Raw genomic sequence first — 15139 nt, 5'->3', positions numbered from 1 at the left:
TTACACTCGGTTATAAAAATGAATACAACTATGATGCTTTAATTAATTAAAAATTAAAAACTACAAGTACGAAAAAAATTTAAATTACCTGACCATGTCCAAAGCCTCCCATATTTTCCTCCCATTGAAGGTGTTTCTTTACATTCTCATCTGTCCAAAAACTCACAGATTGGACATCCCCTTTGCCGGGCCATTTCACATCAGCTCGGATGAGATATAGTAACTGAATTCAATGACATCAAATAATTAACATATATACACTTGCCCTGAGATATAGAGGTTTGAGGAAAGGCTTTTCTTTATCCAATATACTAAGTATTTTAAAAGGTAACATTCAGTAAAAAAAAAAATATTATACCTGCAGAAAAATTAAACACCCTGTCCAACTTTGTTTTTCTTTTCCCGGCTTTTTGAGGGGTTCAACCAAATGTTTATAAGTATAACCACACCAATTGTAAGTCCTAATTGAATTGACTTTGTTCACAGATTCAAACCCCCTTAGGTGGGCATTACTCCAACCATTTGGCCTTAGGACTGTTGCACATGCAAATAAAACAAATGCTCGCTTAAAATCGTCACCAACATCAAGTTGTGTAACCTTGTCTTGCAAAGCATTTATGTGCATCCCTCCCGAACTTCGAAATCCACAGTTATTTATCCATTCTGCTTCAACATCAGAACCTTCTGGCACGTCCGTCTCCCCACAAGGCAAGCCAAATATGAAATTGACATCATGTGCTGATGTAGAGATATATTCATTATGGTCGACTCTAAGAAGACCGGTGTGGCAGTCGAAGTTACTGAATATAGAACGAAAGAGGTTACGATCCAGATGTGTGCATTTCAAGTTCAGCAACTTCCCAAAGCCAATTTCCTCAATCGCTTTGATCTTCTCAGCACCAAGTTGGGATACACATTTGACAAATTGATCGATCGAGCATTTGTGCCAATGATTCTAATTTTTCTACGGATAAAAGTTCAATTAAATGATCAATTACAAAACAAAAATACTATAAACAAGGGACCGTGCCTCAAATAATGAAACAATAATAGGACGGAAGGGAAGGCAAAATGACATAATACCTTTTGTTTGGGGGCTTGTTTTGGTGCATTTTTTTTCCTTTCCGCTTCTTCCTTTTCCCACTCATCCTTGAAAGGTTGTTTTTCAGTTTCACTCATTTTATTCCAAACTTCTCCGGCATCTTTACTGATTTGTGCATAATCAACTTTTCTCCAATTCTTAGAAGGGTTTTCTGCTTTGCACTTCTCCTGATAATATTTCCTGAAATTATAAACACAATGAATAATTAAAAATTTTAATACCATTTAAAATTTTCTAAACTTTATGTCACCAATGACGCACGAGATTGTGGGGGCACCCGGATCCTTATACTTCGGGGGAGTGCTGTGCTGAATAATAGCACTAACATTTTCAGTCAACCTCACTTTTTTTGGCAAATGATTTTTAGAAGTGCGTTTTTGAGTGCACAAATCTTTGAGAAATTTTGCATAGGGAGGGATTTGCTTGATAGCATCCAACAGGGGCAAGTTAATCTTCACTTGCTTGAAAACTTCCCACATGTCTTGAATTTTACAATTCTTGTTCCCAAAATGTGTCGACTCTTGAAGACGTTGAGGAAACGGAGCTTTTGGCTCATAAGTAGTTTCCACATTTGGGGAGACATGTGTGGGATATCCGTGAATGGTATTGGGACAAGAATTTGGATTAGAAGAGCTTGAATTTGGATTTTTCAACGGCGAAACTTCCTCACTTTTGTCTCCATCGACCTTGTTGTCCAACACTCTACCACTCCGAAGGGTGGTGATAGCTTGAACTTGTTCATGAGTCGGCCCACTCGGAGGAGGGGTTTCGTCAATCACATGCATTCCTCTAGGATTTTCAAAAGGTTAAGAGGGAAGCTTGCCCTTGTCCTTTTGAAGCAATTGATTCACCGAGTTAGCTATTTGGCCCACTTGATTTTCGAGATTAGCTATGGATTGAGTATGAGAGTGAACCATTTGGAGAGTAGGCTGCAAGGATGTCAAGAGTTGCTTGTTGGCATCCATTATTTGCTTATTTAATGATTCCATCATTTGCTTGTTTGCAGCTACTATCTCGTCAGTTGGACACACAGGAGGTTGATTGGAGACATTTGGATTGTAAGGAGGACGGTAGCTTGAAGAGGCTTGGAAGGGTCTACCTTGATATTGAGAAGAGGGCTGATTTTGCCGCCCTTGGTTTTGGAATTGGGAATTCTGTGGGGCTTGTTGCCGCCACGAGAAATTCGGATGATCTCGCCAACCCGGATTGTAGGTGTTGGAATATGGATTGTTCCCGGGCCGCGAGAACATGGCATTAGCTTGCTCTTGGTTGGGACTAGGAAATTGCTCCGTTGTGGGGCAATCTTCCGAAAGATGGAATGGACTAGTACATGAAGCACAAACTGAACTTGCCGAATTTTGAGACAATGAAGGAGGAAGATGTGGTGCCATCAATTGATAGAATTTATGAGCGATGGCATCCACTTGAGATGATTCCTCCCTTATTGACTTTGGTTGACAAGGGTTGGTGTTGTTTGGAGTGGTTGCGGTCGGAGCCCTACGAGAATTGTGTTGAAGTGAATTTTCACTCAAATTCTCAAGTAAGGTCCAAGCCTCATCCGCATTCTTGGACATGAACATCCCACCACAAGAAGAATCAACCATGAATCTATGGGTTTCGGTCAAGCCAGCATAGAAAGCTTGCACTAATTGCCATTTTGGGATCAAATGATGAGGACACTTCCGAAGAAGATCTTGTAACCTTTCCCAAGTTTCGTGGAGTTGTTCTCCATCAACTTGAGAAAAGCTTAGAATGGAACGCCTCATTTGGTTGGTTTTACTCACCGGATAATACTTCTTAAGAAATTCTTGTTGCAATTGAGCCCAAGAAGTAATAGAGTTGGGAGCGAGGGAATTCAACCAATATTTTGCCCTATCCTTTAGGGAGAATGGGAAAAGATGGAGATGAAGTGCATTGTCCGGAAAACCTCTCAACCGGATGGTCGAACAGATTTCAAGGAACTCATCAAGATGCTTATATGGATCTTCATTATCAAAGCCATGAAATGATGGAAGCATTTGAATGGTACTAGACTTGATCTCATATTGAGCCGCATCGATGTTTGGCATCACTATGCAAGATGGAGAAGCATAGGTGGTAGGGATGAAATGATCTCTAAGAGTCATTGGCTCGATATTAGGAATTTCAGCCCTTTCATTCCCCGGATTTCCTACGTTATCCCCCATTATATTGAATTCAGTTTCAAGGTCCCTTGTAAGAGTGGGTTCCCTAAGGTTCCGTCTAAGAGTTCTTTCAAGAGAATTGATATCAATGGGCGAATCGATTGTGGGTAAGGAAAGTGACCTACGACCGAACATCAACAATAAAGCATATACTCAACAAAGCAATTCATCAACCACAACTCCACATACGATGTTCCCTTTCTCCTCAATTATCAAGACGGAAAATGTAAATGGCCACGACAAGGACCGATGTTTTAACACAAGATTTAAACAGGATAAGAGCCTCAACAAGGGCTTCACAACTAAACTAAAACTAAATTTAACACATGCACAATATTCACAACTCGAAACTAGAAGTCACGAGACTTACCTGGGGTCCTCTAGACTTACAATTTGCTAGCATTCCCACGGCGAGCTTCGAGTCCCTAGAATCTTACAACACTTAAAACACAAAGGTGGTCAAAACACACAAGGAATATTCACAAGACACAATATTCACAATCAAACTAAATTTAACCCTAGAAACTTCGGTTGCTAAACCGTTTGCAGTCCCTGGCAACGGCGCCAAAAATTGATCGGTTGGTCAATTAACATCAACCTTCGCAATAGCACGAATCATTGTAAAATAGGGCTATTGGTCGGGTAAGTCGAACCACAGGGACTGCGCTAGTCTAATACAACCTAAATGTCTAGAATCATTCTTAGAATGATGAAGGGTGTATAGAGGTTTTGTTGGATGTCACTTAAGCTAGGAAATTAAAAGTGCATAAAACAATAAATTGCAAGAATTCAAGGGAGTGAAGTACAAGTAAAGAAGGCTAGGGAAATGAATCCACCTCAATCCCTATACACATGCTAGGTTAAGATTAATTTAAGGGGAAAACAACATATATGATAGTCATGATACATAACAATACTAGGTTGCTATAATATCCTTAAGAAGTTCATTTAAATAGAAAGGCAAGAATAAACCATCAAAGGTTCACATGATCAACTACCTAAACTAAAATGTAGCTTAGAACATGCTTACTAAGCCAAGGATTATCAAGCCCTAATTTAAATGGTGAATGCACATAAAGCTAAGAATCAAGTATAGCCCATCAAAGGGAAACCCTAAGCCATGAACTATCTAGGTTCTCCAACTCCATACCATTAAAACCATTCCATGATCTAACTTCCATTGTCACCATGGAAGTGCAAGCAATATGATTAGGAAAAGCAACCATCCAAGACAAGATGAATAACTCACAATAATCATTTAAAACATTCAACATTCATTACAATAAAAATGAGGCTCTTGACCATGGAAAGACTATCAAAAATACATTGTAATCCCCAAAAATAAACTATACTAACACATGCTTACAAGGGAGGGGTTTCATCACCTCCCTAGATGAGGTTTAATTGCCCATTGGTGAGCTAGAAGAAGGAAGAAGCATCATCCTCATCTCCATTTTCGAGCTCCTACTGTAGCACTCAAGAACACCCTTCTCCTTGCTCACTTCTCTCCCCTCTCTCTTGCTAAAGATGAAGCTTAATGATATATGTGGCCTTTGGGTAGCCTTTTATGCTCCAACAATACCCTCTCTCCTCCAAGGAACACCTCCAACCACTTCATAAAGAAGGAAGATGGCATTGAGGAAATCAATGTGCAAGTGGGCTGAAATGAGCCATTTCCGAAGGGCATTCTGCCTGATTTTCGAGCACACGCTTGGTGATCTCGAGCATTCTAACTTAGTGCAATGTGCAACATGCTCCTCTTGCTCAGTGCTAACCTATTTTGGGAAAACTGCTATAACTTTGTGCCCCGAACTCCGAATGATGATCTGTTTGAAGATTTGGAGAGCTGATTCAGTGATTTAAAAACTTCATGTTTTGATGAAGACCCAATTCTCAAGTCTGGTTGGTCAAAAATGGAGAGAAAGGCAGTACATCAGTGCTGCTAGGCAGTTCTGCGCACCTCTGTTGTGAAGATCATAACTCTCTGCTCCGAACTCCGAATGATGAACCACTTGAAGATTTGGAAAGCTGATTCAGAGATCTAAATCTTTCATGTTATGAGGGAAGTCCAGTTCTCGAGTTTGGAAGGTCAAAATGGCAAGCAAAGTCCAGGCTCTACTGCTGCCAGAATTCAGCATTGGCACCTTTTGTTGCTCAAGATTCCACAAGGCCTTATTCTTGTTCCATTTTGGCCAATGAACCTGAAAATGCATAAAAACATGCAAATGGAGTTAATCTACATAAAATAATTAATAACTGGACTTTGTTAATGTAATTTAGGGCGCTTGAATATACAATATTCGGCGCTTATCACAAATGGCATTCTAGCTGAGCGCCAGGCACTTATGCAAGGTGAGTGGTAGCTGGCACTATGAGCCGAACGCCAAATACTTGCCAAAAAAACAAGAAGCCAAGTGGGAAGTGGCATTTTAGCCGAGCGCCAGGCACTTATGCAAGGTGAGTGGCAGCTGGCACTACGAGCCGAATGCCAAATACTTGCCAAAAAACAAGAAGCCAAGTGGCAAGTGACATTCTAGCCAGCGCCAGACACTTATGCAAGGTGAGTGGTAGCTGGCACTACGAGCCGAACGCCAAATACTTGCCAAAAAGCAAGAAGCCAAGTGGCAAGTGGCATTCTAGCCGAGCGCCAGACACTTATGCAAGGTGAGTGGCAGCTGGCACTACGAGCCGAATGCCAAATACTTGCCAAAAAGTAAGAAGCTAAGTGGCAAGTGGCATTCTAGCCGAGCACCAGGCACTTATGTAAGGTAAGTGGCAGTTGGCACTACGAGCTGAACGCCAAATACTTGCCAAAAAGCAAGAAACCAAGTGGCAAGTGGCATTCTAGCCGAGCGCCAGGCACTTATGCAAGGTAAGTGGCAGTTGACAATATGAGCCGAATGCCAAATACTTGTCAAAAAGTTAGAAGCCAAGTGGCAAGTGGCATTATAGTCGAGCGCCAGACACTTATGCAAGGTAAGTGACAGCTGGCACTATGAGCCAAACGCCAAATACTTGTCAAAAAGTAAGAAGCCAACTGGCAAATGACATTCTAGCCGAGCGCCAGACACTTAGACACTTTAAGTGGCAAGCTGTGATACCCCCTAATTTTAGAGACATGGGTTGATCAAGTTCACGCTCACAAAACTAAGGGGTATCAAAACAATTAATATTTTACAAGCACAGAATACAAAGATGAATAATAACGAATAAATAAAAGGCTGAAGAAACTAATAAATAATAATTCCATTAACTAAAAATCCTCCAAAGGTTACAACTCGGGAATCCAATAGTTTAAGGACCCCTTAACCAATATCCATTAATACAAAAATCATAAGTAAAACTAAAGTCAAATAACTTAACAACATCCTACTTTGAAATAAAAGAGAGTGGATGATGGATAAGCCTCCAAGCTGCGGATCCTCAACCTTGAGACTTGAACTTCTACGAACCTGAAAAATAAAATAAGGTGGGTCAAAACCCACGAACAAGTTCCCTCTAACAAGCCCCTGAAAACCGATGAATAACACATCTCTAACCATAACCATCCTAATTCCAATTATAGCCTTTAATAAATAGGGATAAGTAATAATACATAAAATCACCAATAATAATTACTACCTCTATAATCCCAAACCGTGAATTAATAAATATATATATATATATAGATTTATATATTTATACACACGACCATCCTTAACATACACCGTTTTCATCACATGAAACTCCACTTTCCCAAAATTAATCCAAATGGTTAATTAACCATTAATAATGCCATACTCAATCCTCGGAGCATTTTATTTACTCCTATTCACATAACCATAACCATAGATGTTTATTTAATTATTTAATTCCTATAACATTATATTTATGCTTTGGCAACTCGTCCAAGCCTCCACAAGTATAATATATATATTTAACCAATTGAAATTCCAATTATATCCTGGCAAATAACCCCTGCCTCTAATAGTATATTCTTGTCCATACTTAGTTAATGACAACTTATTTATAACTTTGACAAATAATTCATGCTTCCAATAGTATGTTCTTGTCCATACTTAGTTAATGATAATTTATTTATATCTCTGGCAAATAATCCATGCCTCCAATAGTATGTTCTCTACATACAAAATTGATAACAAAATATTTATACCTTGGCAAATAATCCATGCCTCCAAATCAACCATATCCCATAAGCATAAATTAAAAGCACAATAAAGCATATAATAAGCAACATAAGTATAATACAAGCATACACAAAAAGATGTAAAATAATCCTCTAAGATTTTCATCCCAATTACAACATGTCAACACATGATAAATCTCATAGAACAATTTAATATATTGTTTAAACATATTTCCAAAACCAATAGCCGTATAAGCATTCAAAACTTCCCTTTAAATTATTATTAAATTAATCATTCTTATTTAGATTAGTTAAAATAAGTTTAAAAATAATCCTGAGACATTCAGGTCGTGGTCCAACTTAGCAAGCTGAGTTCCCAACTTAGCAAGCTAAGTTCCTAACTGAGCAAGCTGAGTTCCTAACTTAGTCGGCTGAGTTGGGCTGAAGTGTCTTCTTCATCGCGACAGCAACATCTAACCTCTGTAACTTCTCCGTCTCACCTCCGATTCATATAAGAACAATCCTAATTAAATTCTAGGACGATCTAATACATAGTTATGCATCCATATACGTATTCTAAACATGATCTAACATGATTTTATTCAAATAAAAACAACCAAAAACATTATAATATAAATACATATACATACAACCAGTTTCCTTCCATGCTTTTAACCCTATGTCTAGGTGATTAGCATGCAATTTACAGTCTAAATTATGATACCCAACGTGTAGAAATTATGGGTTCTAAGAGGAGAGGTAGAGAAAAACTTGCCTGAAGTTTCAAAACGAAACTAACGCACCGCAAACTTCTCAATTCTGATCTGCAACTCCGGCTTCTCTCTGTGTTGTCGTTGTCTCCTTCCTTGGTCCAGCCTTCCCTTTGGTTCAGCTTTCCGCCTCAGTTTCTCTCTCTCTCGGCAAACCCTATTTCTACTTCCTTCTTTCTCACGTAATAACCCTTTCTAAGGGTTACACAGTAGGTATATATATATATATATATATATATATATATATATATATATATATATATATATATAAATTACTAATATATATATGTTTATATATATATATATATAAATTACTAATATATATATATATATATATAAATTACTAATATATATATGTTTATATATATATATATATATATATAAATTACTAATATATATATGTTTATATGTGTATTACGTAGATACATATATATATTAGTAATTTATATATATATATATATATATATATATATAATATCCCACAATAATGATAATCATATGTATTTATGTCATATATATATATATATATACGTATATATATTTATATAATCCAATCCATCTATTATGCATAATATATTTTATATAAACATTCATGCATAAATTCATGGGCCTCTAAGCCTTATAAATCCTCCAAGGCTTCCTATATAGCCCACTATCAAATTCTTTAGTCCATTTCCAAGTCCAGTCCATTTAATAAAATAAATAAATCCATAAAACAACTAATTACATGCATCACATATACAAACAATCAACAAAGTTATTCCATATAACCAAAGTCAACACAACAACAAATCAATCAAAAATCAAGTATCTAACACACACACAATCATCATTCCAATAAATCAAATAACAAAATAAGTTAATTTAAACCAGTAAATCCATTTAAACCCATTTAAAAGCAATTTATTTAATTAAATATTTCCTTTAAAATCTAGGGGTATTACATTCTTCCCCTAACAAAAGAAATTCCGTCCTCGGAATTCACGAATCCTTGAAATGAAAACTTTTATTATTTATACCAAAATTTTCATTTCTCATTTTTCCATTTTCCCTTTTTCGTGTGAAAATTACTCCAGCCACACATACGTAACACATAATCCATTACATTATGAACGTGCTAAGCGAATCCGTATTTGTTGTATTTAATTGCAACCTAACCTTGCCAACTTATCTGCGTTGGTAACTATCCCCATTGTTCCATCATTTGGCAACAAAAAAAATATAAAAATCCCGTTTACACACATGAGGCGAAATATACAGTAATGCCAAAAATAGGTTATTACCTATTCAAAACAAAATATGAGATAATTAGTGACTGAGGTAACAATCCTCCCTCCTTACCAAATTACCTTATTCTAAAAAGAAAAAATAATATGGAGTAATAACGCACTTCCTATCCCTTGAACTCGAATATACGAGTTTATGCTAAATACAACCATTCCGCTTATGCTAGTGGTGCACATAAGATCTCTAAGAAGAGTATCTCACAACAACGGGTCCTTAAAATGCATATAGAACCAAAAACTTCAGTAATACCCAACCATGTACATGATCAATCATCTAAATCCGTAAACCTTGTTATAACAATAATCTTTTAACAACCATTGCTATAGTCCAACTATGAGAGCTTATTTATTGCTCTCCATTTTCCTTGCCATTGATGGCCCGTTCTAGTCACATCCACTTATTGTAGCGGTGGATATCCTGACTTGGTCATACTATCAACCTTTACCAATACGGAAGTAGAATCCCAATGAAATGTCAGTAATCCGCTAATATAAGTTACGGAAGTACCTTCCCATATCCATGTTAATGTTAATAAAGTGGTAATAATGTTACCTTGTGATCCCCTCACATCCTCCTGAGTAGTTAAGACTGAGAGTTGATACCCCAGTTCTTACCACCTCCTTCATACTTGTTGATACATTCGACATCCCTGTATCTCATTACTTATCAAATTTCACTAACGAAAGTGAAATGCTTCTGAAAGTCAACATCAAATCTAGTACGACCTCAAAATTCCCTGACAATAATCATGAGATAAGAAGTTATAACTTCCCATATCTCTGATATCCCTCTTTGATCCATTTCATATGTATGGACGTATACCATAAGCCTTTATATTCTAGCCCCCACAATATGATACTACAGTAATTACCTTTATTTATGAGACAAAACACTACTCAAACTCCATTTCGTGGATTTATACAAAATGGTCATGGTAATTAAACTTCCAAGATCCACCAGAAAGGAAAGTCGTTCCTTTCGTCATTCCTATCTCGACCGCTGTAGAGATTTGTCGATTAATACCGATTTATGTCAATACTAAGTGTTAACCAACCCTTTAATTTGTTGTAAATTATCCAAACAAAAATCCTCCCTTACCATAATACACTCTATTTGTCATTAGAGTGATCGATCCCACATTATCAGAAATTCATTTGCCAGATAATTCGAAACTACATTCCCCTTTTATTAGGGTTATACCAAAGTCTTGAATGAAAACATTAAAACCTGACTTATGCAAGTAAAATTTTCTTTGAGATAATTGCATGTTCCCATCCATTGAAATATTTATTTCAACAATTTCCTTAAAGTCAGAGTCAAAATTCATTTTTGACTCAAAAGCAACCCTAAAAAAAAAAATTCTCGTAATTAATGAGACATTAGTACCTAATCCTTTGTCCTTTCCATGGACTCCTTATCTATAACGAACTATACACCAAACCTGGGAATGAAATTTTTTTTTTTTTTTATTACATCCCAATCCTCCTTTATCAAAACATTTACCCAATCTCGATTTCCAATGTGCAAATATATATGGTAATGTGCCTACTATTCATGCGTAGATTGCACTAACACCCACTGGTGTAACATACTAACTATCCATGGTTTATATAAATTACCACCATCAATCCGAATGATCCAAATACAAATGAATGTGATGCATTTGTACAGAAATAAACATGTCTATGTATAACATGAATAAAAACATACCCTTAATTAGTGTGAGGTGCCCATGCATTATATGGTGTAACATTATACACCCTTCCCTGATGCACCTGTTGTATTGGTTGCCCCTGTGGTGGCAATGGTGCTGGCAAAGTTGGATAAACCTGAGCCGGCACATGCGAGAACTGTGGAGCCGATAATGGTTGCTCATGTCCCTGTTGCCCATATTGTCTCGAAGCCATCCTAGGACAACGTTTGGATGAATGCCCATATTCTCTACACTTATAGCAATGACCTCTAAAAAGGTCTATCTGCCCTTGTACTTGACCCTGTCCTGTCTGTGGTGCCCCAATCTGCTGCTTCTGAGTAGGAACCCCCTCTCTCTGAACCTCTGAAGTACCCTTGTGCTTCTTCCAAGGTTAATGTCCCTGGAATCCACCCGTATCCTTATTTCTGGCTCCATCGCCCTCAGCAGAGTGATTAATAGAGTCTTTATCATTCTGATTCTCATCCATAGATCGCTTATAGTCTTTCCTAGCCTGGCAATGTTGCAAAGCTGCATCAACAACCTGTGAATATGTGGTGTATGCGGGGCTTCCCAAAATAACCTTCTTAATGGGCCAAGTTAACCCATTTAAAAAGCATGCCCTCTTCTTTACCTCTATATTTACTTCCTCTAATGCAAATAGAGACAGGTTTGTAAATTCTTGCTCATATTCTGCAACTGTCCTATCCCCTTGCTGTAGGTTAAGGAACTCCTTTTTCTTAGCTGCACTGACTGCAAATGAAAAATATTTGTCGTCAAAACGATCCTGGAACTGATCATATGTCAGTGTGGTCCTTTCCTCCATAGTGGTGATAGACTCCCACCACTGTAGCGCATCTCCCACTAGCGTGAAAGTGGCAAGCATCTGTTTTTGAGTTTCTGTGCACTCCACCATACGAAGATGACGCTCGATATCCTTTTTCCACTGATGTGTAGTCTTGATAAGTGCCGAATATTGCATATTCAAGTACCCTTATTTGCATTAGTTAAGTCCATTATTTGATTATTTTATATAGATTTTCTTCATTTGCATGTTTTTATATATTTTCAGGTTTGTTTCCCAAAAAGGAATAAAAATGATGTTTTGATGAGTTCTTGAATATCAAAGTGTGCAATGCTGAAGTTTACAGCCTGGCAGCAGTGGAGTTCTACTTTGCTCATCAGTTTTGACCCAACAAACTTAAAAACTAGACTTCTATTAAAACATGGCATACTTAGAGCTTTGAATTAGCTTTCTAAATCATCAAACGGTTTGTGATTTGAAGTTTGGAGCAGGGAGTTATGGCTGTTTTACTAAAGGTACGCAGAGTTGAGGAACACCCGCGGGCACCCGCCAAGAACCCACGGGCGCCCGCCAAAAGGCCAGTAGCTTCGTGCATCCGCGGGCGCCCGCCATTCTGCGGATCAGCAAGCATGGGCCTCTATTTTCTTTACCAAATGTTATCCCTTTTTTTAAGGGATTGCTCTAATCTTGTCTAGGGCTTTTAGGACCACAAATTTGGAGTAGATAGAAGGCTAAGGTTGATATAATAGAGGGTGGTTACATTGTAAAGGGAGATCTCTCATTTTTTGTAAGGTTCTAGAGAGAGAAAGGAGTGTTCTTGTTGAGAGCTTGGCTTGTGGGTGGCTCCTAAGCATGAAAATGGAGGGGGTTTTCATTTCTTCTCCTTCTTCTCTTGCATCCATGAGCAACTAACTCCCTATCCTAGGGAGGTGATGAAGCCATTCTTTGTAAGCATGCTATAATCTTGTTTTGATTTGGGGAAAGAAGTGTTTGTGTAATCTTTTCATATTCTAGAGACTTACACATTTTGTAAATGTTTTTCAATTCAATAAATGATTGTGTTAAATGTATTATCTTGTCTTAGATTGTACGTTTTTATGATTATAGGGCTTACATCTCCTTAGTGAGAATGGAGATGAGAATATGAAATGGTTTTAATGGCATGTTGTATGGAAGATTTGATAGTCCATAGCTTAGGGTCTCCCTTTTGATGGATTATTCTTAACTTTTGACTTCATGTGCACTTATCACATAAATTGAGGACTTTGATGGTTCATAGCGTAGGAAGGATATTTCATGCTATACCTTAGTTTAGATGGATGAATTATACCAACCTTTGATGGATTATACTTAATTCTTGAATGTGTAAACTTCTTGAAGATGTTGTAGTAGTCTTGCATTTCTACATATCATGGTTACATGTATATTTTGTCCCCCAAGTTATTTGCAAGCAAGCATGTTTACATAGTTGGTGGTGAATTCACTTCCCTAGCCCTCTCTACATAAGTTCCTCTCATCTTTAATTTCGTTCATTTACTATTTTAGGCAATATTTCATTATTAGCTAAGTGACAAATCAAGCAAAGCTCTTTACACCCTTCATCATTCTAAAAGTGATTCTAATACCTTAGTTGCCATAAGCTAGCAATCCCTGTGGTTCGACTTACCCGACCAATAGCCCTATTTTACAATGATTTGTGCTATTGCCAAGGTTGATGTATAATTGTCATACCGATCAATTTTTGGCGTCGTTGCCGGAGATTGCAAACGGTTTTGTGACTGAGGTTTAAAGATCACCTTTAGTTTGATTGTGAATATTGTGTTCTTGTAGATATTTTCTTGTTTGGTTTCGGTAATATTGTGTTTTCTGTATTCCTGTGAGATTCTAGGGACTCAAGGCTTGCCGAGGGAAAGCTAAAATAAAATTCATAAGTCTAGAGGACTCCCGGTAAGTTTTTCAAAGTTCTAGTCTCAACAATTGTGAATATTTTGCATGTGTTTAACTTAGTGATATTTAAATTGTGAAGCCCTTGTCGAGGCTATTCCTGTTTACTATATTGCAAAGCATCGGTCCTTGTCATGGCCATTTATTTTTTTGTCTTGTTGATAATTGAAGAGAAAGGGATCATTGTATGTGGATGTTTTGGTGAAGGGTTGTTGTGTATCTTATTTGTGTTGTATATATGTTGTGTGAATTTTTTTTTTTTTTTTACTTTATTTTTATTTTTATGTATCTCAACAAGAGGTTGAATTAGTCCTAAATGGAGGGTAATTATCTTCCAACTCAATTCTACACACCACATGAGTTTTGTGCATTTTGTTCTAGTCATACACATCATACAAGAGATTATCCTCCACCAGGACAATTCTCAGATTTTTATTTAGAGCAACCAACTGAAAATTTCTTTGAACCAGGTAATCATCCATACTTCAATGGTTATAACTCAGGTTGGGGAGATCATCAAAACTTCTTGTGGCATGACATAGGAAATTCAGCCTCACAATCTCATGGGTAACATTTTCACGCCAATTTTCAACCCAATGATCATTATTTCCAGCCCTCTTCTCTTTTTCCACCATCTCAATTGGATGAGTTTATTGCTACCAACAAACAAATGATAGAGTCTATCGGCATGTAAATGCTGGATTCCAATAAACAAATGTTGGATGACACTATTAACAAGCAATCCACCACCTATTCTCATTCCCAATCTAGAGTTGAGTTAGATGACCAAATAGCCCAAATTCAACAAATGGTTAATGCTCTAAATCATGAAAAGGAAGAAGAATTTCCCGTTGAACTTGTGGCTAATCCAAAAGAAAATTCTATAAATGATGAGATTACTCCTAGTAATTTTCATCATGAGAATGATCAAATGGTTACCACATGTGAAAATGAAGAAATGGTGTTTCAAAATGAGAAAAATAATGATGAAGAGATTGTCTCCCTTGAAAATCCAAAACAGCCCATGAAGAGATCCTCCTTTAATGGAAGATCCTCTAAAAGTTTGCTTGGCTCATTTCAATTGTGAGGATTTTGATGTTGACAATTCTATTTAGGAGGTAAATTCTTTACTTGATATTCCTTCCCCCATTCACTCTCTTCCTTGGGCGACATCAAATGTATCTCTTTCTTAGGAGCTTGCATCTCCTCCCATTCCCTCTCTTGAGTTATCT

General features: G+C 37.2%; 1 protein-coding gene across 1 annotated transcript; it reads right to left on the bottom strand.

Moving 5' to 3' along the window:
• Nucleotides 1-11552: 11552 nt before the first annotated feature.
• Nucleotides 11553-12140, bottom strand: LOC132301685 (uncharacterized). Its single transcript, XM_059798922.1, has one exon. The coding sequence runs from the start codon at nt 12138-12140 to the stop codon at nt 11553-11555; it is 588 nt and encodes a 195-aa protein (XP_059654905.1).
• Nucleotides 12141-15139: the final 2999 nt, after the last annotated feature.

This window comes from Cornus florida, unplaced genomic scaffold (assembly GCF_030987335.1).
Source record: "Cornus florida cultivar Cherokee Brave unplaced genomic scaffold, ASM3098733v1 CherokeeBrave_3.0.0_Hap2_Chr03, whole genome shotgun sequence".
Taxonomy (NCBI): domain Eukaryota; kingdom Viridiplantae; phylum Streptophyta; class Magnoliopsida; order Cornales; family Cornaceae; genus Cornus; species Cornus florida.
Note: the sequence above shows the minus strand (reverse complement) of the source record. Positions and strands in the feature narration are given on the sequence as shown.

Bases quoted from the DNA above. Each gene is read 5' to 3' on its own strand.
- LOC132301685 (XM_059798922.1), bottom strand. From the start codon at position 12,140: ATGCAATATTCGGCACTTATCAAGACTACACATCAGTGGAAAAAGGAT.